The sequence below is a fragment of the Apteryx rowi genome, unplaced genomic scaffold (assembly GCF_003343035.1).
Source record: "Apteryx rowi isolate R43461 unplaced genomic scaffold, aptRow1 scaffold_631, whole genome shotgun sequence".
In the NCBI taxonomy this organism is placed as follows: Eukaryota; Metazoa; Chordata; class Aves; order Apterygiformes; family Apterygidae; genus Apteryx; species Apteryx rowi.
In genome coordinates this window covers 418792-444633 of record NW_020450907.1, presented here as the reverse complement: position 1 = coordinate 444633, position 25842 = coordinate 418792, and the positions used below count along the sequence as shown (strand labels likewise).

The 25842-nt window shown below is 39.2% G+C and overlaps 1 protein-coding gene across 6 annotated transcripts in view; it reads left to right on the top strand.

Moving 5' to 3' along the window:
* Positions 1-25842, top strand: part of LOC112974842 (ankyrin repeat and sterile alpha motif domain-containing protein 1B-like) — a 201465-nt gene that overhangs the window by 16828 nt on the left and 158795 nt on the right. For all 6 annotated transcript variants that reach the window (XM_026084225.1, XM_026084224.1, XM_026084223.1 and 3 more), the window contains exons 2-3: positions 8698-8796; positions 20879-21031. In XM_026084225.1, coding sequence (XP_025940010.1) covers positions 8698-8796; positions 20879-21031 — 252 coding nt within the window. The remainder of the gene's footprint in view (positions 1-8697; positions 8797-20878; positions 21032-25842) is intronic.

Sequence of the window (25842 nt, the reverse complement as noted above, 5' to 3'; positions counted from 1 at the left end):
GGCACTCAAAAAAGGGGTTTTCAACGCTAAGCAGGGGAAGCCAGTAAGATATTCTAAAGCAGGAGTTATATCTGAAAGTTTTTGTCTCCCTCTGCAGCCCTGCATTAGACACCTTTCGGAGGCTGGATTTACAGTATTGATCCCTGGAGCTCAACATCCAAGTTGTCCCTTTGGATGTTGACAGCTGGCTCACTATTTTCTTTCAAAATACACTATGCACTAGAAGCATGACTCTGTAGTTAGAAGTTAGGATACTCAGATCAAGGCAATAGTCCTGAGTTTTAAGCTTTCTGTCTACTTTTTATATGTGGCAGTCACTGGATATAAACGAGAAACATTTTTATCAACAGCACTAGAAGGTTGACTAACCACACCCAGCTGTCACTGGACTAAAGGGTAATATTCATTTCTAGCTAATGTTCCTCTCTAGCTTTTCTAGCTTTTAACTTAATTGTACAGTAATTTAGTTTCAACAGGACTGGTGAAGGATTCCTCCCTAATCCCAGAATGCCCTTCCCTGTCAATTCTTGCATAGCTTGTTCTCTTTTTAGGAAATCAAAAATTTGAGTTCAAGAAATGCATGTGAATCTGGTCTCCCACCTTCTGAGTGAATCTTCTGATGACTGGGCTGTGGTATGAAAAAGAACAATAAAACAGTTCTTCCTCCTTCAGTCACATTTTTAAAAAAGAGCAGCTGTCAATTCGTGTCGCTCTCCCGTGGTTCTGCCCTTAGGCAAGCTCTGCAAATTCCTCCCAGATCAAGCTCTCCTGGTACCAAAGTGGAGGAGGGCCTAATTTCTAGATTCACTCTAAGGCAAGGTTTGATGTAGTTTCCAAGCTGCTCAATCTGTTTTTACCCAAAGGTAAAAAATGCAGGTGTAAACAGAATTTAGCTGTAGGCAGGAACAAAACAAGGGCTTCCAAGACCACAGTCTTGACTTTAGGGGGGATAGGTGTGTCAAGGCTTAAGCACCTTCCTGATCATATGTTTTGCTTGTTGCTATTTCACAGAACTTATACGTGAATTAACTATTTATAAGATGCGCATCCTGTCCAGAATTTTACAGTCTAACTCTTTGACCCTGCATTTTGTACTCTCCAGGCTGATTTGCTTGGCTCACATTTTAGACAGCGTGACTAGAGTTGATAAAAACGTGGGGAAGGAAATTCTTGATAGACAGAAATTTGGGCTGAAACATGCACATTTGCTCTGTGAGACTTTCCAGGAGTTGAACAGAGATTTTACATTTATTACAGAAACACTGGTATTAGCTCTATAGTTAAATAGAATTCCATGTTATGTGCAATGCAGATATACAGAATTTTTGTTATGTCTGAAAAATACATTGTTTGCCCCTTCCTTCACTCCCCCAAACTGACACATTTCCACTGGAGAAAGGAATGGTTCCCCGTGAATTCAAGTCTGTTAATTAGCTTGTAGTAATATTGATTTTAAAAAGGGTCCTTTGAGAAATTTAGCATCTAAGACAACTAGTATTTATGTCAAGTAATCTATACAGTCTTCAGAATTTTCATTACTTAAATGAAGTGAAATTATCTTCACAATATACATTCAAGATGTGAAGATGTAATTTAGGTAAGTATTAATAATTACTTTATTGAATTGTTATGACTCAATAGGCAGAGTTGGGTCAGCAGTGTAAGTAATTAAGTGGGCCAACTGTGACATCAGAGGTAATTTTTTCAATTGCCACCTTATCTGTGCAGCTAATTTGCATGGGACAATAGTGTTGGTTGTAATGAATCAGTGGTACAAGAAAGAGTGGATAAAAATAGCAGAAAGTCTTCCTACAAGAATCCTTGTCCCAGTTTTCAGTATTGTTTAATTATCACTATACTTTAATTAACTATTACTGTTGTGTGAAAGGTCTGTGACTATATGTTCATTAGAATATCAATATATGAAAGGTTTTTGATGGCACTGGTTACTTCAGGTTCACTGCTGGAGGAGCTGAATGGGATCTTTAAAACACAGGTTGAGTGGGACTCAATGTCTGTTGGGACTCTTCTCATTTTCCTTTTAAACTGACCCCGCTTATGTCATCTTCTGTCTTAATACATACATTTCAAACTAGGTGTCGGATTCCCTGAGTGGTTGTATACCTTAGCTGCTTTGAGTTGCTTTCCATGTTCTTATCTATGAGTGAAATGGCTTTTTTTTTTTTTTAGTTTAGTAGTAATTTATTATTACTTTCCTAAGAAATGATAGTAACATTGAAAATTTTCTTCAAGTCTTCTGTTTGGTGTTTTTGTGGGTTTTTTTAATTGCTAAGAACATCGTAAAAGTAAAGACAAAAAATACAGTAAGCTGAAGACTGAGAATGAGTATCAGTACTGGTAGTTTAAAGGCAAAATAAGTTTAGAAGGTTATCAAATGATTATTTTGCAACATGCTCAGTCGATTATTCCTAGCATTTTATAGACAAGGAATGTCTTTTCCCCAAGGCAAAATTTCATAGATCTGCAGGGGCTTTTTCTAACATAGTCTTGTCAGGTTTGTAGGTGAAGTAACAATTTCTGCAGTACCTCCAGGAATCTGATAAGTCTTTTTAACCTTAAAGTACAAGTTAACATTTCACTCAATAATCATTCTTACAGATCTTGTTTTCATGTTAACAGTGGCAATGCTAGTGAGAGGCAACCTTTTCGCTCACATCGAAGCTTGCTAAATTCTGATTGTTTGCCAGTTCTCATTTGGAAATGAAATGTGTGACACATTGCCTGAAAATTTTGCACTAATGAGAAGCAATTTTCATTATTGAAAACTGTATTTCTCTACTCTTTTCTTGCAAATCTCTGAGGAATAATCTCACTTACCTTGTGGAAAAGCTATGTTGTGATGAAAATTCATAAACCTTGTGGCATATGATTTAGACAATGAAAAACAAATGTTCTAGTTATTCAGTGTGTCCTCAACTGTTTTTTGAGGTGTCTTTGAGTTGTTCCCAGCCAGAGGACAGTTTAGAACACAGACCTCAACTATTTTAAGTTTGGAAAGAGAGTAGGATTAGGTGAGTGGGAAGCAAAGCAATATGGAATGAGGAGGGGGCTATTTTAAATGAGCTTTGGAGGAGATGCACCATAACAGGCCTTGTTCCCATTGGTGTTATACCTGCTCCCTTTGCATGTTCCTTCCCTGTTATGTGTGTTTGGGGTGAAAGGGGGAAAGAAAGAATAAAGTTTTTTGGTGCCACTGGTCTCAGTTTTCTGATCACTTATTTCACCCTCCATGCATGTATAATGGAAGAATGTCCCCTCTGCTCCCCTGCTCCCACCTTTCTTATTGAGTGGGGGAAATGATACCCCAGCTAAGTGCACTGCCTTGTATATTCTCCTTTTTCCCGTCTATGCCAAGTCTCATTTCCAGCTGCCTTGGAAACCTGAATATGAGACCTGTTGCCCCAACTCTGTTCATTCAGATCCCCCCCCATTTGCTCCTACAAGTGTCAAGTCGCAGGCAGCCAGAGTGAGATTCAGTGCAATACATATTGGTAGAAATATTTGCTGTACATCTGCAAGGCCCTTCAAACACTCACCAGGCCTTTTCTGCAGTACATTCACCATGATCCAGCCCAGTGCTATGTACTAGGTCCCACCTGTTCTGGCTTTTCATAGTCCATTATGGTGATGGTGCAGCAGACGACTACATGGGAGGTTGGGAGAGGGCAAAGGAGAGAGTATAGAGCTCCTCAAGCAATGGGAGTACTGCATCCACCACTGCATCCTGTCAACACTATACTCACCTCAGAAGCTATCCTCCCCTGACCCATACCAGCCATGGTCTTGGGCAACTTTCTGATACACCAAAAACCTAGCAAAGTTATTGGAGGTTGTTGCCACTGAACTGGGTCTCAATAATGCCTGCACAGCAAGTGAATTCACCCTGATGGGAAGAAGCTCTTATAAAGCCTAAACAGCTTTAGGTACCAGATTCACTCCTTTTTCTCCTCCAGCTGACATAGTTGAATATAGAAAAAAAGCTGATCTAATTGGTGTTGTAAGCCTACAGCCAGAACTCCCCCAAATTTTGTATTCCTTATGAAACAATCTTTTCTTTCATAATAGAGAAAAAAAAAACTCAAATGCAAAATTAATTTGTTCTTTCTCTTATTTTTCAGTCAGTTTTTATTCAGTTTTCACAAAATGATTCATATGCATTTATCCCCTCACTGAGTTTTTTTTCCAGAGCTTTAATTACAATGAAAACCTAAGAAACTTCTCCCCAACCTTTATCAAATTTTAAGTCTATTAGCCAAGGTGAAGAGCAAGAGTAAGCCCAAAGAGCATACACAGGTAGTTTGTTTCCCACACCTCCTCTCTTCCAACCATAATCGTTCAGGGTTCAGATGAGTCTAGTGGTATATCTAGCAGCTGTTTTGAAAGTTTATCTACTATTTTTTATTTTACTCAGATGATAGAACCAGACATAGGAATTTTCCACCATAGGTCTCCAGCAGAGATAATGTATGAAGAAAGATTAAAGATGTAGGTACAAAAGAGGGGCAATGAGAAACATGCACTCATGCCTGGCATCCTAATATGTTCTTCTAATCACCATATTTTAATACCTTCAGGGACAAATCTTCAAAGTGCATTTGTTCCAACAGGATGTAGAATACACGTTGGTCTCTTTTTTAGAGAATCTTGAAAGTTGTTCTGTGTTGATATTAAATGAAGTTTTCTACAAGTTTGTGAATCTTTTGTTTTGACTGGATTTTAGAAGTTCTTTGAGCTGTTTAATGTATTCAAATTAGTCTATTTCTAATAAAGGTAGTGCTTCTGTTGCTATACCTCTGACATATTTCAGATTGTTTTATAAAGATTCTTTATAATGTATAATAGTATAAAAACCTACTTAGATATATTTGGAATCTGGCATAAAGGTTTAACCCAGCATTTTTTTGAGATGCTACGTTAACTTTAGGTGGAGAGTGCCAGAGGTGATTTTATGTGGAACATCATAAATTAATGCCAATAAAATCTCTATCTCATGGTATATCTTCATGTCTTTTGCTCTGAACTTATTTATAGGAGCTATCTCAGATTTTGGAAAAATTTCTGAGTTTTCAGATGGTCCCCATGCTTTCAGAGTCATTTTTCTACCATTCTTGAGTTCAACTCTTCTGCGAAACCATTACCTTCTTATTCAGAAGATCAGCTTCCTGTATGTATTTATGGAAAAAAGCATGATATTTTTGAGAAGTATGCAGGACCACAAAGTCAAGGGAGGGTCAGCTATATTCTTTCCTAACTTGTGCTTCACAACCAGAATCTTTCTAATTCATATGTAAGACTATCCCTTACACTTCAACATGAGTGGAATTTCAGCAGAGTAAACTGAATTAAATGAGAACTGAATCTGTCCTAGGACAAGTAGTTTTGGTATATTCTTATTGCTTTAATATTGAGAAGTTTTCCTTCAAACTGTTTTCCTATATTCTTAAGAAAGCTGTAATATCACAAAGCCTCTTATGTTTTTGTTATATAATTGCATAATAATCCCAGTAGAGATTGCTGTCCCATATTTTCTGTTATACGAGCTTGTTTTCTGTTGTATATAAGCATATCAAAGTTAAACCTTTGGACTGAAATTCTCCAGCTGTCTGCTAGAGTAATTTCTTTTTGGTGAATGTTTCCACTAATATAACTCAGCTACTTTCAAGACTGAAATTATGGGAAAAAACATTCTTGTATTCATATTCATTTTAATTACATTTATCATGTCATCTCTGTAAAGTTGATTGAGGTTAAATTTGGCCCAATTTATAATAAATGTGTGCACAGGAGCTGAAAGCAGGGAGACAATTTCTCCTCTTGTCTCTGGTCTGCCATGGCAGAAAAGAAGGAAATGAGGCTTTCCTCACTCTCAACATAGGAGGCAGTGGAGCTAGATTGCAGGACAAGCAGGAAGGGGAATCAGGTAAAAATGAGAACTGGGAACTAGGATTGGTGAACGAGAGCAGAAACCAGGGAGAAGGGAACAAGAGGGACTGTTTCTGCCACTGCACAGGCTTGTACACAAAGCAGACAGCAGCTTTCTACTGCTATTAGTCTACTCCACTAGGTTAAGCAATAGAGGATTATACTGAGTAGCTGAAATTCCCTGGTTTGCTCTCATGGAAAGACAAAGAGCTGGTATAGTTCCATGGCAGGAGACAGTAAGGTCTCCTTTGCAGGAGGGATGAGTGGCTGCTATTGTTGACATTGATGGTGACACACAGGAAAAGCTATGAAGCCTGAGCACGTGGAAAGACCAGGTCCTTACCTTCTCAGATTGGGGACAAGAACGCAACATGAATTCTAGACTTTCCTGAGTTTTAAATATTTGATTTTGTAGCCTTGACATACTTTAAAAAATGTAATACCAACTTCAAGGAAACAAAATTTATGAGCCAGTGTCTATGGAAAAAGCAATAGTACAGAATTAACAAAATAATGCTGTCTCAAAAGCAGCAGCTTTTTGAAAAAAGATGGGATGTTTCCCATGCCTAATTGTTTGTTGAACTGGGCTTTAAACATCACAACAAGGTAGATGCCAAGGTTACTGACACCCATAGTAGCTCAGTGATGAGTATACCATGACTGTTAATAAACATCATGGAGAGATTAAGGGTGAAATCTGTAAAATCAGCTAAATGAGGTGAAAGCAATAGCTGCAAACAAACAATAAGTGCATTTATTAAAATGAATGAAAACATAAAGCTCTTAGTTTGGACCAGATCCTCAGTTGGCTTGGTTTATCTAAATCCATTTATGGTAGCTATTTCTTGCAGCTAGAGAATTCAGCACAAGATGCAGGGTTTTTTTCCCAGGTCTTCCCTTAAGTTTACAGATTCTTGTAGGTTTATTTAATGGAGGAAGAAAGAAAAGAGGAAATGATATTTTGGATGTGCTTACCAGGGAGATGAAGGGGGCATTAACACCGCCTCATCCCTATCACTGTTTGTACAGTCTGTGCTGCGTGCACTCTTATACCACATCATCCTCTTATAACTACATGGCTGCACAGCTTCTCCCTTTAGATCAAGACTGCTTGCCCCTGTTCTGAATGCTGCACACAAATTCTTTCAGGATATGATTTGCAGACTTGGAGTCTTAAATCATACCACTTACTGTGAAATATAATTTTAAATGTAATAGCTTTGTAAAGTTTCCATGATTGCCTTAAAAAGACCTCCCTTAGATTTTGCAGGATACACTGCAGAGCAGTACTTGGGAGTCCTCAAGAGTACATCTGTACACTAATCAGTCCATCTGAAAAGAGTGAAGATTTAGCAGCTGAACAGGATGAAGTATTGCTTATTTCAGTGTGCCTTCTGAAAGAAAGCCATGTTGCTGTGGGACTGGGAGATTTTATATTCAGAAAGAATTCATATCCATTATTAGGCCTGGATTCAACAAAGCATTTAAGCGTGTACTGTTATGCACGTATCTCCTTCTGATTTCTCTGCTGCTTAAGAGCTCTACTGAGTCAGCAGCAAGCTAAATGGAAAGGTGGAGGTGAAGTTTTTTGTGGATTTGCTCACATAAAGCCTATTTCATGGTGATGAATGCAAATAATAAAAATTCTTGGTTTTAGCAAATTAGTGTCATCAGTCTCCAAAGGAAGAGTTCAGAGAGCTCATTTGTTTTTTGCAGGTTTTCTTCACACGTATAGTGGTTAGAATCTTTTAAAAGAAAGCTGAGCTTTTGTCTGAAATGATGTAGTCCAAAAAGTGATACGAGGTTGTCAGCCTAGTTTGAACCTTCTTAATTTGATCCCTGGCTGCAATTCACTTTGTGAGCTACTGATCTGCCTCCTGTGATTCCCAATAGTCACTGCTAGGTAGTCAAGTACCTGAACCTTCAAATGCTGAACTTATTAGTGGTGTCAGACTCTTTGAACTTTTCCCTGTATTCCCCACCCTTTTTATGAATATCAGAATCATCTCTTATGATTCATATTATCCCCTTATTTGTGTGGCTGTAGGTTATCTCCTGCTGCTACCAGCTCCTAAGAATAGAGGCTTGAATTGTGGAGGCTTATTTTGTGGACTGATAGTTTGAACAGATGGTCTTTTTCTGCTGTTTGTATATTAGGAATTCTTTGACCTGCCCGCAAGCAGGGAGATAATAGCAATGATAGTGCAAAGTTAGGACAGCACTTTTACAGTTAAATTCAGGGGGATGGGGGTTGTATGGGGTTTGTTGATACCACTCGACCTCTTTGCCTCTTTAGCATTTTACTAAAAAGGTACTAAATAACGTTATTCTCATCCACTCAGCTGATCTTATTATGTGGTATGTATCTTCCAGCCCGGAGAAAAATGAACATAATGTGTAGCCAGGTGGGGTAGGAGGGGAGGGAAAAAATGAAGAGTTTACAAACGTTTCTATAGCCATGTCCTTGGTCTCAATCAAATGAAAGAAGGTTTCACATCTGGTATTTGATTTGAGTGAGAGCTACAGCTTCTCCACTGGCAGTGCTGCCAGCAATATAATAATTGTCTATGAGTTCAAGTGGCTTCCACATTTTGTACAATGTGGAAATCAGTGCAATCATCAGTAATTTATGATTCTTGTCAGATACTGTGTGTTAAGCAAAGTGTTCTTTTTTAAACACAACAGAAGGGCTTGTTTCAAGCTATTGAAGGCATCTGTTATTTTTCATTTTTATTTTACCTTTTTTTTTTTTAGGGAAGCAATGTAATGGAGGATCAGGATCTATTGGAAATAGGAATACTTAACTCTGGACACAGACAGAGAATTCTCCAAGCAATCCAGCTTCTCCCAAAGGTATAGTTTCTGTTATTATCCAAATGAGAGAACTAACACCTACTGCTTTTTCTTTATTTAAAACACTTTTCATGAATGGACATAAACTACTGTTTTTGTAGACTTTTTTCACATGTGCAAATCTGACATAAAGTTATGTCATTGCATTGGACCAACTTTGTGTAGATGTAATTGACAAATAAAGCAAAGGAGAGTCAAATCTGTAATTTGAAATGGTAATTTCTTTAGAATTTGTTATAATTATTTTTGGCTTTTCAGTCTCTTTATAGACTCTGTCATTGTACATGTGTAAAGAAGGCTGTCAATGAATCCCAGATGCTTCTCTTTAAATAGAAGTTAGCCAGGAAACACTTTGCTCTTTGGAACAAGAATTATGTAAGAATTCTTAAAAGTCTTGGATAAAACATCATTTTTCTAATATGTGCCTTCCATGTATGATTTGGGGACTTCCTGCAGGTGCCACCTTTGATTTGCTGCTGTGTATATGAATTTTGCTTGGATGGATCCAGCTATGGATGGAATACCTTGCAGTCACTGTTATGATCATTTTTTGGTGCTAGCTGATTTAAACTACAGATTATAAAATCAGTCATATACAGGAATGAATCTTGTATTTTGCATACCAGAATATATCAGTGGAGGCTTCTACTAGCATTTCAAAATACGGAAATCTGAATAGGTAAACAAGAGAGATTCTGGACCTAGCATGAAAACCTACTGCTTGATTTTGGGAAGCTGTGTAAAGAGAACAAAGGAAGAATGTAGACACCAGTAAGGCTCAGAAGGCTGCCACACATGACGCAGATACTGACTCAGCACAAGATATTGGGGCAGGAATAAAACCTGATATAAAGTGTGTAAATGCTCTAGTGTTTGGGTGCAGCATGTGTAGAATAATTTTTACAGTTTTTGATAATGCTGGAGAATAGAAAAACAGTTAAAGGACTTTTCACTGAATGAGGCTTTCTAATGCATCATGGCTTACTAGATAAGTTCTTATGGATCACTTGTGAAAGAGAACAGGGCGAACTATTTCTGCATCTGCTTGTGCTAGTCAGTCTTTATATAGCACAGTATGAGTCTGTACACTGAAAAAGTCTGTAAACCAAAGATGATTAAGGGCATTTATATTCCAAATACCTTATTAGACAAGTGAGATAAATGGTACAAGTAGTAAGGTATATAAAAGTAATATTTGATGAATTACAGTAAATACTTAAGGTTTACCTATGAATTTATGAATTTTTCAGCAATGCTATGATTTAAATGAGACTTTTTAATCTTAATTTTAGCTGATGAAATATTTTTCTGTGTTTTCCTTGCTTCTTAAAGAGATCAGGCTTTTTATTCTTGTTTAAATTGATCAAAATATTGAATGGCTTTTTAATGTATCATGATTTTATTGATATCTGCATTCAATAACTGGTGCTTACGAAAAGATTGTTAATAAGGCCTGCTTTTGGAGCGTATACTAATGCTGAAAGCCAGGTTCTGTCATAGAACTCCAGCTGAGGTCTTCTTTTTAAAAAATACTTAGTATGAGAAAGGATGACAGAATCAAGATCTAGAGACACTCCTGAAACCAACTGAGAACAAGCTGGTTATGCAGTTACCTGGAAGAATCAACATTTTCTGAACCAAAGATAATTAAGTAACACAGAATGGCTTGAAGCATGGGCTAAATAACAGTGAGGTAGTCTTTAGAGGCTTCCCTGCTGAGTTAGAAAAAGTCCGTAAGGACCAAGTTTCTAATGTGTCTTTGATGCAAGAATGTTACACCAAAACAAAGGCAGTCAAAAACTGAAGCTGTGCATCACATTTCTTCACTTAAATGACTCAGCACCACAAGAGAGCTTACACAGGAAAAGTACATAATTTCCTATTCTAAATCCAGTTCTTTTGAAGGCACAGCTGTTGGAATAGTTACAGTGCCCACAAATTGGGATTATGGCAGCTTTTATCTAATGTAACCCACCCTTGCTTTATTCACAACAGCTTGCTGAAAATCTAAAAGATCTTTCACACCCTGCAAGAAACCATGAAACATTTTTGTATATCTTTTAGCTTGTTGATAAGTTCAGCTCTGTCATCATACACTCAAAATACTGCATACCTTCTGAATATTTTAAGATCTCAAACCGTAATTTGAGTCTCATTAGATAAGAACTCTTTTAGTTAGTTTGTTTTGAGAATGTACCTCCTTTCTATTCCTGATTTAATTTAAAACTTGATGATTCCTTGTGTTTTAGTAGTTAGTAATATTGCTGATACTGTTATTTTTAGTTTTACAATTAAAGTTTCCTGACTTGTGATACTTTTTTAACTCAGGCATTACTGAATAAGCTGAGAGGGTAAAAATCAAGTAACAGATCTATTGCCAATGTTTTAAAATACTGTTCTTTGAAACTTGTTTTGTTATTCTCATCAATCTTCATCTCTGCAGTCTGAAAATGCAGCAGGCATTTAGTGGTTGAAAAGAAAGACTGCCTTTTCTCACTCATAAATGCTGGCTTCCTAAAGAGTAATGATATTTCTGTTTCAGACACCAGTGGCATGTTTAGGAGATTTCTAGAGCTTGTAGTAATTTTACATAGGAAATAAAATGCCTATCTTCCCAAATATAGGTGAATTAACCACTGTATTTTCTTAAGCAGTGTTTAAACAGTATAAAAAGGTACATTTGACCCAGATTCCTCAAAATATCATATTTTCCCTCAATGATTATGTATTTAAGGAGAAAATTTCATGAGAGGGTAAACCCCTGTGGTTCTAGCAGATAGACACACTTAGAATCTTTCAAGTAGATTTCCCATTTTTGTAATATCCTTTATTTTTGTTGGATTAAAGTTGGTAGCTCAAATTCTTGTCTCACACTAATACAATTTAAGTTATTCAAGTTTCACATGAATATTAATGAGAGCACTTTATGGCTTATTATTATTAGATAAGGTTAAGACACCGCAGTAAAAATATCATTTGTAAAGTTAATTCTTAAAATGGAAATATTTCATGCATGACCTCGGTTTTAGAGCAAATTTCTTAGCAAAGTTTGATATTGCATTTAGAATTTTTTGCATGAACAGAATGAAATTAGTAAATATTTGGAGAGAAATTTTATATGTATTGCCATGAGGAAGTTCAGACACGTAGGGAGCTAGAGACAATATCTAAAATAAACCCCTGAAGCTGAGAGTACAAGGACTTGAGGAAAAATGAATATGAAGAAATTGTGTGTGGGATATGCTTAACTGACTATAAATAATATCAGTCAGGGTATAATGTTTTGGCCATGCCCAAGTGACACAGGAAGCTAAGGAGCACTTTCAAGTTACCAAAAGCCTATGTGCAGGTGACTTCTCCATGGTTTACTAAGAGGCTAAAATGTTTTTGAAAATAATTATCCTAGCTTATCTAAGAACTTAGATAAGAAAAAGGATTGTTTTCCTGCAGGATGCTCAGTGTATGTATGGATCCTTCTCCCAGCCCAGAATGGGAACACATTCTCTCATTTGACAGATGGAAGAAAGATGTTAGCTGAAAGAAGCTTTTTCTTGGCTTCAGAGCTATTCTTACAGTGCACAGCTTGTTCCTTGCTGCATAGAGAGGTCTCAAGCACAGAGCATGTCTGGGAATCTTGTAGGGGGCCTGCAGGCAGCCAGCTTCTTTCCGGGGTGCTTTGCAGAACCAGACAAGAAGTAGGACAAGAGCAGGGAATGAGCACGTGCTCTTTGTAAGCTGTGTTACATGAGCAGTGAAGCTGTGTTTCCAAGAAGTGCTGGATCTGTTTCTCAAGTAACACTGTCGTCTGTGCAAGCACAGTAAATCTGGCATTTAGGAAAACAGAACTACTGTGCATGTGCAAATTAACTATGCTGTGTAAGCAGCAGAGAAGGACAAAATTATATGTTTGCTATTACTATATTGCTATTGGTTTAGACATCCTAGAGCTTAACAAGATATCTATTTTGAATCCTGATGTTTAATTCTCGACCATTCAGCACGGCTAAGAGGGTACATCATTACAACTTCCATTGCTAGAGACAGCAACCAAACTAGGAGATGTTGCAAAGTGGATATCATAACATTCCTCACCCTTTCTAGCTATTGATCCTTGGTTCTGGTCTGCTGGAACTGAAGATGAGAAAAACAGGATTCAAGGGAAGCACTTTCTACCCTGCTGTTTTTCCTCCTTCAAATGCCTCTGGACTTTACTTTGCTGGCTTGGAGGAAGGTCACTCACTCACCTCCTCATTACACTGCACATAAAACCTTTGACCTTAAGTACAGAAACAAGCACTAGAATTCAGCAGAACACAAGAGTAACTAAGTTTTTTAACTATGAAACACAAAAGTATAGTCTACATTAGCAGGTAATGCAGCACAGTAGGGAATGGGTCAGTAGAACAAGGCAGTTAGATACATTCATGCTATAGTTCAGGGGGTTTATTTCAAATTAGCTTTAGTCTGGTCCCAGAGACCAAATGTTCCTTCCATGCATGTGCTTCAAAGCTGTCTGATGAAAGCGGTTCCACAAAACTTTTCTTTCTTAACTGAGCCTATCAGCCTATCACTCTGGAATGCTGTCATTTATCTGTCTCATGTAGGCAATAGTAGCATGTCACACATCCTGCCACTATTGCCCACATAATGAGCCTTATTTCTGTTTCTGCTTCTTTTATACCTTCTTATTTGTGGTTGACTCTATATTGCCTACTGCCCACCTGAGGTTAGTCATAAGGCAAGCAAATATGCTGTATGAGAGGGAGCAGTATCATCTTTCTATGGCCACTACACAAGGACAACACCCCAGATGATCTGACTTGGATTTCCTACATATTCTTTTGTCTGAGAAAGAAGATATGGACAATTACTTTCTGGGAGTCTCTACTGCTACTTCTTTGCTCCAGGCCTTCACCTTTCATGTGGTCCTTAACTCCATAAAAGCCACTGATGGAATCTACATTCCCATCTGAAACCTGCCCCAGGGCAGCTGTAGACCACAAGGACTACCTCTCAGTTGCCCCACACCTTTCACTCACTGAGGCATTTTTATGAACGTACTGTCAGGCTTCATCAGAAGGACTCATGGTGCCTATATAGCCATAAGTCCAGCAGAGGATTCAGAGAGAACACTGACACCTTCTCTATGGGCAGCAGTAGTGTTAGCAGCATCTGGGTATTGCCTGCCTCATGGGAAATGCTACACACCCTCTGCATCACTAGGTCATGAGACCATACATAGCCAGAAATGGAGCAAGCACACAGTTTAACTGTGACATAGAATATACTTTTTGCTATCTGCCTGCAAGATAGCAGGCTGTATGACAGATTGGATGCAAATGTTCCTAATGCCTTCCAAATTGTAGGTCTGGGTTGTGCCCTGCACAGCCCCTGCAAAGGCACAATTAAGTCTTTTTATAAAGACCAGAATAATGAGGACCAGTTTCTTCAACATCTGTAGGCACAGCCCTCTGTTCTCTTTGGAGCTTATCAGAGCACCAAGGATGTTGCTTGTATCCTGCTGCTGCACTTTCCCTGATGAAGGGTATGAGCACAAAGAGCATCCAAGAGTGGCTAGAGTAAGACAAGGAAAATGTGGTTAACAGTGAAGGTCTTTTGCAACTGGAAATCTAATGGGAAGATTACGAAGGAATCGATTTTCTGTGTCTCCTTCTGTCATCAATTTCCTTTCTCCATCCCCACCGCCACACAAAGGTAGAGGGAGCAGGAACATCTTAATGGCCTCTGAGGCCTGCTTGTTGCACCCACTCACTCCTCAGTAGTGCTCAATCCACCCATTCTGGGTTGATGTTTACTCTGCTTATGTCTTCCATAGCCCTCTATGCATTTTGTGACCTTTCTGGCCTACTAGGGTGTAGCTGTAACTCCTGTCTCCAGTGCCATTTGGAAACTACACAGGTCATTTCACGAAGAAAAAAATTCCAATAGGAGATTCTAGGAGGTAGCTGCTAAGGTGGGAGGAAGGGAAGGCTAATGAGGCCTGTGTAAGTGACTGCCATGACTTGGGCAGGGAGGAGGAGTAAGACTTGAAGAGAGCTAGGGAGTCAGGGAGCAGAGCTGGCAGACTCGGTCCTGCAACCTAGAAGTGTCCTCTCTCCAAGAAACCCTTCTCAGTGTCCTCCTCCTCCTTCTCCTCCTCCAGTAAGCTAAGAGCTTTTGTGCAATCTCCCTCCCCTTTTTCATCTATCAAGAGAAATGATTCATCTCCCCTGTGCCTATACCTTTGTCCAAAACACTCTATTCAAAGAGTGACCCTGCCCTTTTGGCTTTAGGATAGTTTGTCAGTACATTGTATTTGACACATTGTGCCCTAGAAGGTCCTTAGCCGGACATCTTCAGTCCCAGAAACTATCTCTACCCCCACAGTGCCCTGTGGCCACGTTCTCTGCAGCTGCCCAACATGCAAAGATTCAAGGCAGCTATCCAGAGGGACCAAGGCAGCCTCGCAATGGGCCATGGACCACCCGTGGCTCAGATTCCCTGCTCCCCTACCCTAGAGAACACACCTGCTAAGAGGACATCCAGCATTATGCAAAAGCTAAAAATCATAATGATTAATGACATAAACATTTTCCTGAGGGCTGGCAGAGCCCACCATGGACTAACAATGACAGAAACTGGCCAGTGCAGCCTAACAAAATGGGCAGGCACAGCACTTGCAGTCATGGGAAGAGCAAAAGAGGTTCCAGCAGTCACTTCTTTTTCTCTACCACTTCTGAATCCTATCAGCTTCACTCTTAACCTTTCCATAGTCAGCATGCTACAATCATCAGTAATGAAACAGCTAACACTGGCATTATTCTTTAAAGATAACAATGTAATGAACTAGTAGCAGTGTCTGCAGAAGAACAGTACTGCCCCTATTTATGATCAGTTAGTATCTGAAAGGTTATATTTGCAACAGTAATGGCTTGATACTTACAGATTTTATACTACTGAGTCAAACAAAATGCACATACTTGGTTTGATGTTTGACACCACTGGTGCATGTATTATAGCTGGTCTGAAGTGATTGAACGGAAATACAGTCAGTAGACAGGATTTTTTTTTCTTTCCAAAAATACACCACTCAAACAAACAGCATCAGCAAAGAAGCCTACATGGTTTAAATGATCTGTGAGTGGAGTCTAAGGTCCTGGTGTGGTATGGAAACTACAAATAGTTGCAGAACCTGGACCTGTTAGTGAGGACAGCAATAAGATGCAGCCAAACTGCAGCTCTAATAAAGTAAAGAGGCAGCATTTCCAGACATATATTTCAGTTTTAAAGAGTTTTTTTAATTTAAAAACTCCATAAAATTTTATATGAAAAGCAGATACAGCAGATACTATGATGATGGTACTATGATACCATCATGTCTAGATAATCAATCTGTCAACAAATATTTCAAAGGAAAAAATTCAGCCAGCTATAAATGACAGTTAATATGCTACCTGATATTATTAACAGACATAACAAAACTTTTCGTACAAGGGGACCAATACTGAAAGGTTATTAACTTTTATGTACGTATTTTAGAAAATTTGTTTTAGACAGATTTGGGGGGGGGGGTGGTTCATGACAAAGCAAAATACTGCTTTTCTGCTCAAACTTCCAACAAATATTCTAGTTCTGACATTATGTTTCAGGAGCAGCCTGACCTGGCTGCTCCGCCAGGGAAGCTAGGCTGGGAGCTGGGGTAGCAGCAGGGCCAGCTGGGCCATGCTGTCCCCAGCAAGGTGCAGCCCCTGGGGACCAGCATGAGGGGAGCAGAGCAGAGCAGAGCAGAGCAGAGCAGAGCAGAGCAGCACAGGTGGGTGATGGTGCCCAGGGTCAGCCACAGCCTGGTGACAGCCAGGCTTGTCCACAGGATTGAGATAGGGTCGCCATGGAGGTGGGAAGACCACTCAGTGGGTCAGGATCAGCAAGGTACATGGCCAGGCCCAGGTGTACCTACAGTGGAGCTCCAGCAAGGATCAAGGACTAGGACCTGAGCTTCACTGCAGCTCCTGAGCAAAGGTGGAGAGGCCCCAACAAGGGGTCCCACAGCTCTTTCTCACACAAGCCTGATCCAGGGTTACATGGCTGCACCATACTGGACTTGGCCTTGAACACCGGCAGCCAAATCTTTGGGACCAGCAAGGGGAAAGAGCTTGCAGAGCCCGTTGGTGCTTTCAGGACCTGGACAATAGGCTAGTCAGTCTCACCTGCATCCCTGGAAAGGGGACGGAGCAGCTCATCCTGGAGGCCATCTCCAAGCATGTGGAGGAAAAGAAGGTGATCAGGAGTAGTCAGCATGGATTCACCAAGGGGAAATCATGCCTAACCAATCTGATAGCCTTCTATGATGGAATGACTGGCTGGGTAGATGAGGGGAGAGCAGTGGATGTTGTCTACCTAGACTTCAGCAAGGCTTTTGACACTGTCTCCCATAACATCCTCATAGACAAGCTCAGGAAGTGTGGTTTAGATGAGTGGACAGTGAGGTGGATTGAGAACTGGCTGAATGGCAGAGCTCAGAGGGTTGTGATCAGCGGCACAGAGTCTAGTTGGAGGCCTGTAGCTAGCGGTGTTCCCCAGGGGTCAGTACTGGGTCCAGTCTTGTTCAACTTCTTCATCAATGACCTGGATGAAGGGACAGAGTGCACCCTCAGCAAGTTTACTGACGATACAAAACTGGGAGGAGTGGCTGATACACCAGAGGGCTGTGCTGCCATTCAGAGAGACCTGGACAGGCTGGAGAGGTGGGCGGAGAGGAACCTCCTGAAGTTCAACAAAGGCAAGTGCAGGGTCCTGCACCGAGGGAGGAATAACCCCATGCACCAGGACAGGTTGGGGGTTGAGCTGCTCGAAAGCAGCTCTGCGGAGAAGGACCTGGGAGTGCTGGTGGACACAAGTTGACCATGAGCCAGCAATGTGCCCTTGTGGCCAAGAAGACCAGTGGTATCCTGGGGTGCATTAGGAAGAAGGTTGCCAGCAGGTCGAGGGAGGTGATCCTCCCCCTCTACTCAGCCCTGCTGAGGACACATCTGGAGTACTGCGTCCAGTTSTGGGCTCCCCAGTACAAGAGGGATGTGGCACTACTGGAGCAAGTTCAGCGAAGGGCTACAAAGATGATTAGGGGACTGGAGCATCTCTCTTATGAGGAAAGGCTGAGAAAGCTGGGCCTGTTTRGCCTGGAGAAGAGAAGRCTGAGRGGRGATCTTWTCAATGTRTACAAGTATCTGAAGGGAGGGTGTCAAGAGGATGGAGCCAGACTCTTTTYAGTGGTGCCCAGCGACAGGACGCGAGGCAACGGGCACTAACTGAAACACAGGCAGTTCCATCTGAASATGAGGAWAAACTTYTTYACTGTGAGGGTGACAGAGCACTGGCACAGGTTGCCCAGAGAGGTTGTGGAGTCTCCTTCTCTGGAGATATTCAAAACCCGCCTGGACGCAATCCTGTGCAATGTGTTCTAGGTGACCTTGTTTGAGCAGGGGGGTTGAAGTAGATGATCTCCAGAGGTCCCTTCCAACCTCAACCATTCTGTGATTCTGTGATTCTATTGTATACTGAACCCTTCATATAGGCTGTTGAGTGACTCAGTGACAATTCTATCTGTTGGCACCAAATTCAAAGGTCACATACATTCCAGCTGTTCTCAGCCTTTTGTTTATTTGATTTTTCCTCTGTATTTGCTTGCCTGCAACCCTTGGCAAGACACCGTGATAGGAAAGATCTCTATTTTAACAACCCTTCTGACTGAGACTGCTGGTAGCATTTGAGAATTCGGAGACTTCCCAAGTTTTGTTTGCTTTTCATAGAGACTGATGAGTTACCAATATTTTGGACCAATCTGCATGAAATTTCTCAATCAGCTGGCCAAAATAAAAATCATGTTAAAATCAAGATTAATTAAAGATCAAATGGCAATAAACAAAAGAAATATTTTGCATAATGTTCCCCATCTGAATACTTTGAAAAGTGTATTTCCCTTTGCTTTGTTACAGAAAGGAAACAAAAATACCTTATATCTTTCAAAAGTCATGTGTTCTCTGTGGGCCCTGTGCATCTGCTTCATGTCTTCTTTTTATTAGATTTTTTTTTTCTGTTTATCAGGTCCTTTCTTTTCAAGTCTTTCAGCATACCTTGTTACAAATCAACTCTCAAAATAAGCTTCTTTGGAGTCAGAGCTACCAGGGTTCTCAGCTTTTTTGTCCAGCTGGACAGACTACTGAAAATCTAAAGTTTGAAATAAATCTGACTGACAATGAAAGAGGAATGTGCCATGATTTTGACATCCAGGGTTTCCATTCTAAATCAGAATGAAACTAAATTCCAGAATGTCAAGATCTGCAATAAAACTGAATTCATTACAATACTGTCGTAACTCAATTCCTGTATATTAACTCTCACTTTCTAATATGACTCCTTTGTTACAGAAGTCTAAAAATCCCATTCTTAATTATGTGAAGTCTCTAGTCACTCTTTTATGATTTAAGACAATGATTTCACTGCATCGTTTAAATATTTCCATTAATATTTTATACCCAGCATCTGCAACAAAAGACCAAAGAGTAAACTCTCAGATCCATGATGCAGTGTGCCTGGTTCTGTGTGCTCCTCTCTGATACGCAGCAAACCAAGATCTTGTCCATGACATGTTAGCTTTTTGCATTTGAACAGACAGTGCTATATCTTTTGATGAACATTACTTTGGCTTTCAAATGCAGACGTTAATTTTTTTTCTGTTTTGAACTCAAAATGCATTTCAAATAAACTGTGAGAAATAAATTGGTTCAGGCAAGATTTTAAGATCAGAATTCTCTTCTTTTTAGATTACTTTGTCACTCACTTCAAACTTAAGCTCTAAGCTTTGTGTTTCTCTCACACTTCCTTTGTTCCCAGAAAGTAAGAATGTATAAGCAGGCAAAAATGTGAAACTGGCTTTCACCATGCACAGTATTACTCTTTCACATGCTGGAGATTCTATGCAAAATATAAGGCCTTCTAAATCTCTAAATCTTCTTAAAAGTTTACCACTTCAGTATGCTATCAAGCTAGCAATAGTTATATTTCTATACAAAGATGTTATGCATATAATATTGTGGAACAGTGAAGATATTGCATAACTTTTTCTACTTTCTTGTGCCACTATTGCATATTACTTTAAAATTCATAAAACCATTATGTCATAAATATCTGAACAAGTAGAGGCTTTCTACATTTTTATCTTTTATAGCTAACTTGAAAATCTTCACTTGTGTCACTGAGAGGCAATTGTGAAAGAGAAATTGCAGCTCTTTACTTCTCAGTAGCTTAACAGAATTCAGAAAAATAAAATGCAAGTGATATTTCATAGTTTATTATAAAAACAAGATTTATGTGATTATGTTTTGTGTGCCTGTGTTGGTATATAAATGTATGTGGTGCTTCTCTGTTCATCATTCTGTCAATTTGATTCCAATAATATTTGGATCTATTGCCCATTCTCAATCAACTTTGGAGATGGAGAGCAATCTAAACAATATTAAATTTCCAGGAGTTCCATGAGAAAGGTGACCAGGTAGAGGAGAGAGACCATTTTAAACCTCTTCTAGGGGGAAAAGTACAGTGTAACTTCAACCTTTATAAAATATCAGATAACCCTCTAGGAGAGATTAGGAATAATATAATCAAGGAAATATGTTTCATTTGGAGTTTGATATCAAAGGATCCATTCCTCAGTCTAAGTTCCCCCCCTTTTATGAAATCCTAGGTGCAAATCTGACTTTTTTGTGCAGTCAGGATATTATTAACATCTCTCTTTTGCCCTGTCTCACATATGGATTCTCTGATGTCTAGTAAGAAGTGAGCTCATGCTACAGCCTTAACATACTTTGGTTTAAAAGGCAAGCACCCATGAGACAAAGATCCGTTGGAAATGAAGTTTTATTAGTGCTTTTGCTCACAAAATTGTTTCTTCATGTTCTAATCATTAAAATAATATTGGTCAGAGAATACGATAACTCTGACCCAAGGAGAGCAATATAATTAATTGCTGTTCTGAAAGACATGTAATGCATATTATCAGTAATTCTTACTCATTCTTGTTTTGCAGATGAAGCAGATTGGTCATGATGGCTACAACCCCACCTCTGTAGCTGAATGGCTGGATTCCATTGAACTGGGTGACTATACCAAATCCTTTCTAATTAATGGCTATACATCGATGGACCTTGTAAAAAAAATCTGGGAGATTGAATTAATTAATGTAAGTTGATCAATTTATGGCAGTAGTTCCTCTTAAATATATTGTAGCACATGTCTTTACATACCAAAGAGAAAGCGCAAAAGAAATTGCATTAGAAATACTGTCATCAGGTACTGTTAATGATTACAGCAAGTACTGTTAATGATTACAGCTTTTATATCTATACCTAGGCTGAACGTAACCTTTGCTTCCATTAGCTTTGCCATTGTCTTTAGCATGTTATTTAATCATCATGACTGTGTCTGGCTTCAGGTTTCTGAATGACATTTTAAAAATATTTTTGTAGTTCTTAAATACAAAATGTTAAGTCTTACTTTTTAAGTTGTGTAAAAACAGTACTTGCTATAAAGACACAATTTATTTTTTCCGTATACTCTGGCTAAATTAAACATAAAATTAAAAAACCTTAAATATAGTGAAGAAGTTATATTAAAGAACCAAAATATTTTAATTATCACTTTTTGTTGAAATTTTGTTTACATGAGTCAATTAAATAAGACACCCAAATATGGGCAACAGTGAACATTAATATGGACTACACTGCATATTAATTTGGAATAAGATGAATTTTGTACTATTACAGAGAATGTATTGACAGTACAGCTTTACCAATAGAATTTTCTTACAAGCTAAGTATCTAAAACTAAGTTGTTTTCTTTTAAAAAAGATAAATGGTCATATCTTTGGATCTGCTGTGGCCTTTCAAATTGTCCATATTGTCGCTTATCTGGCCTTTAGGGGACCATATAGTCATCTTATCTGGCCTTTAGGGCAATCCCTACACAGCCAAATGCCTGATGTCATACTTTTTTGGCTCTTCACAGGCAAAAAAAAGTGTGCTCTTCCTTCTGGTACAGAAGATATTGCATCTCTGCCTCTAACCATCATTACTGCCTGGCTTCCCCAGTGCTCAAAGGGCTACCAGTAACCAGAGACAATCAAGCATAAGATAGAGCAGCTGGTGCGACTTCACGCAGGGGAACAGTTCCCAGTTCCCAGCGTGCCCTAGGCTAGAGATATGGAGAACATAAAGATGGTGCAAAGCCATGTTCCAGCAATGTAGCAGGTGCACATGGTGCAAGCAGATATAGCCCAAGACCACAGTTTAAATAAAAGAGGTATTGCATTAAGTGAAAGGCAAAACTATTGTTTGTTGGAATTTCTCATCATATTAGTTAATATTAGCTAGCGTGAAAATGGGTAAGAGCAAGGACCAAACTCTGCTTTATGTATGCCTGTTGCATAAGGTAAAGGTATGTTGTAGGTACATAATTAAAGTCAGGATATGACTGAGGCTATCCTGGGCATCAGCTGCTAAGCTATTTATGATTGTGACTTTTTTTTCAAAGGGGCTAGAATTTTTACAAAAACTGGGGACCCTTTGAACCAGAAGCTTATACAAATTAACGACCAGTATAGAGTTGGGAAAACTGGAACTCTCTGCTCATATTGCCTACCGTAAATTAATTTTGCATCTAGAATATTTTGCTATAATCAACTCAGAAACAAATTACCCTTTAGCTCCCCCAAGTGGATCATTAAAACCTCATTAAAGGCTTGCAGCTTGATTCCAAACTTACACTGATGCAAAAAGTACCTACACTGAAGTTAACAGGAATACACTTCTGTAAAAGTAGTATAAACCAAACCAGTATATTTCCCTCTAATTTTAAAGCTTAATATCATGTTCTCATTTAAGTCCTGTACTTACTGGAAAAACACTCCTTTTTACCATGAGTTCCAAGGAGAAGCTGTTAAACAGTTGTTTAAATATTTATATAGATGCAGATATCTATAGAGGTACATCTACCGATATAATACTGGATTATGTTGTTCAGGATCACAGTTACTAGTGCAGTTCTACATTCTTATCCAATTTTTGTAAATGAGAGAAGCTCAGAATTTTCATTTTAGTCTAGTCAGTATATATTTAATTTCTTTCTTTTTTTCTACCATTTATCACCAATCTGTAGTAGCTAATCATAATGAAATAATGTACACTAAGAAAATCTGTAGTTTAGAAAAGTATTTATTAGTATTTTACAGTTTCAGTTGATAGGAATCTTTCAGAAATGGACAAGAAAATGGTTTGAGACATTGTGCAGTCTGGCAGAACAAGATTCTTATCTCTGACCAGCATGCCTGCTGTTCAAAATCAATTTTAAAGGTTCCACCTCCTGTTCAGGCCATGGCAAGCAAGAACTTATTACAGAAAGTTTTCATAAAGGAGTCTATAAAGGTCAAAGTCACTAACTCTGGAATTATACCTTCTGTCTTGAGAAGGTCAGAATCCAGGCATTTGAAAAATGACAGAAAAAGCAGACCTAAATTCCTGAAAAGAATTAAGAGTATCCTTGGTTTGGTGATTCTTGGTGCTTAAGTTGCAGATGGAGCAAAAAGTTTCATTTCAACCTGGTCCAAATGCTCGGTAAAAATATATCAAGGGCTACAGATCTGATAACTTTTTCATTTTAGCCATAATTTTAAACAGTTGCAGCCACTGAATGTACCATAAAAGCTATTCTTGCTTTTGTGCAAAGAAACCTGGAGATCGTATTTGGTGCTCATTTCCATTAAGATATTGGGAAATCATCCATGGCTTCTAGAGAGTAGAAACAGGTTTGAAGGTAGGGGTAATATCTTTTATTAGGTTAACTAGTGTAGTGTAAAGGGCAGGGGAGAGAAGAAAAGATTTGTTTCTCACAAGCCCTTCTTTACATCTGAAGAATTGAAAATTCTTTATTATCTTCTTTCTACCTTTTTTTTGACCATCTTCTCATATGCCTGTGGATCAAATTCATGAGGTCTTAGATATTTTCCTACACCTATATTAGTAACAAAAATAGTAACAAAAAAATAGTAACAAAAATAGTAACAAAAATAGATCTCTCATACAGTAAGTATGAGAGATCAATATCATTGAATCACAGAATCACAGATTCACAGAATAGTTGAGGTAGGCAGGAACATCTGGAGATCATCTGTTCCAACCCCTCTACTCAAGCAGGGTCACCTAGAGCATGTTGCCCAGCATGTCCAGTCAGGTTTTGAATATCTCCAAGGATGGAAACTCCACAACCTCTCTAGGCAACCTGTTCCAGTGTTCAATGACCATGACAGTAAAGAAGTGTTTTCTTATGTTCAGGTTCCTGTGTTTCAGTTTGTGCTCATTGCCTATTGCCCTGTCAAGGGGCACCACTGAGAAGAGTCTGGCCCAGTCCTCTTGACATCCTCGCATCAGATAAACATTGATAAGTTTCCCCTGAGCCTTGTCTTCTCTGGGCTAAACAGTCCCAGCAGTCTCAACCTCTCCCCATATGAGAAATACTCCAGTCCCTTAATCATCTTTGTGGCCTTTTGATGGACTCCCTCCAGTATGTCCATGTCTTTCTTATTCTGGGGAAACCAGAATTGGAGCCAGCACTCCACATGTGTCCTCACCAGAGCTAAGTAGAGGGGAAGGGTCCCCTCCCTCAACCTGCTGGCAATTCTCTTAATGTAGCTTGGGATACCATTGACCTTTTTTGCCATGAGGGCACATTGCTGGCCCATGTTCGATTTGTTTTCCACCATGACCCCCAGGTCCTTCTCTTCGGAGCTGCTTTCCAGAAGGTTGGCCCCTAGTCTGTACTGGTGCATGGGGTTATTCCTCCCCAGGTGCAGGACTTGGCACTTGCCTTTGTTGAACTTCATGAGGTTCCTCTCTGCCCATCTCTCCAGCCTGTCAAGGTCCCCCTGAATGGCAGTGCAACCATCTGGAGTATCAGCCACTATTCCCATTTTTGTACCATCTGCGAACTTGCTGAGGGTGCATTCCATCCCCTGATCCAGGTCATTAATGAAGATGTTAAGCAGTATTGGCCCCAGTAATGATCCCCGGGGTACATCACTAGTGACTGACCTCCAGGTGGACTTGGTGCTGCTGATCACAACCCTCTGAGCCTGGCAGTTCAGCCAGTTTTCAGTCCACCTCACTGACCACTTATCTATCCTGCACTTCATCAGCTTGTCTAGGAAGATTTTATGGAAGACTGTCAAATGCCTTACTCAATAGGTCAATAGGGTCATCTTTTATCATAATTGCATCTAATACGCTATTATGAATTTTACTTATAATGGCATGCCTCTGAACTTCCATGTGTGATGCTGACTAAGACACTTTTCTTCTCTTTCATGGCATAATTCTACTAAATTAAGTTGTTTAAGCAAATAGTTCATTTTTTGGAAGGCAGAAAGAAGATAGCATATTCTGAAAGGCTCCCTGCAGCTGAACAAAACTAGCCTCCCTAAGCTCTCTTTATAAACTATAAAGGGTGGAGAGAGATAAGATCATCCAAAGGATGATTCAAAGTGGTTAAATTATGGCTAATTATCTGGATTGCTTCCTAGAGGAGTTTCTCTCTCCCAGTTGACATACAGAGATGCTAAAAAGATTAGGTTTAGTACATTGAAGTCATGTGAGTTACCCCTTACTCCCATAGGACCCTGGAATGATCAGAGCTTTGAATCTTGTGATCTTTCTAAAAAGAACAGCTCCAACTTTATTTCCAGCACTATTTTACCATCCCTGGAAGTTGCCATCTGGGTAACTTAGGGAAGAATTCCAGGCATATCAGAGTGGAAGATGGCTTGAGATACCCGTGCTAAAAGCTGTCTTCCCTCAGCTTCTCAGGTTCTCTGCCTCATTGGTATAAAGCAATACATTTAATATGCAGCTTCTTGCTGCAGGTTAATACCTGCTCTAACTTATGTGCTGGTTTCTTTTAGGGTTTTTTCCATATACATATATATAAAGTGTGTTTCTTCAAGCA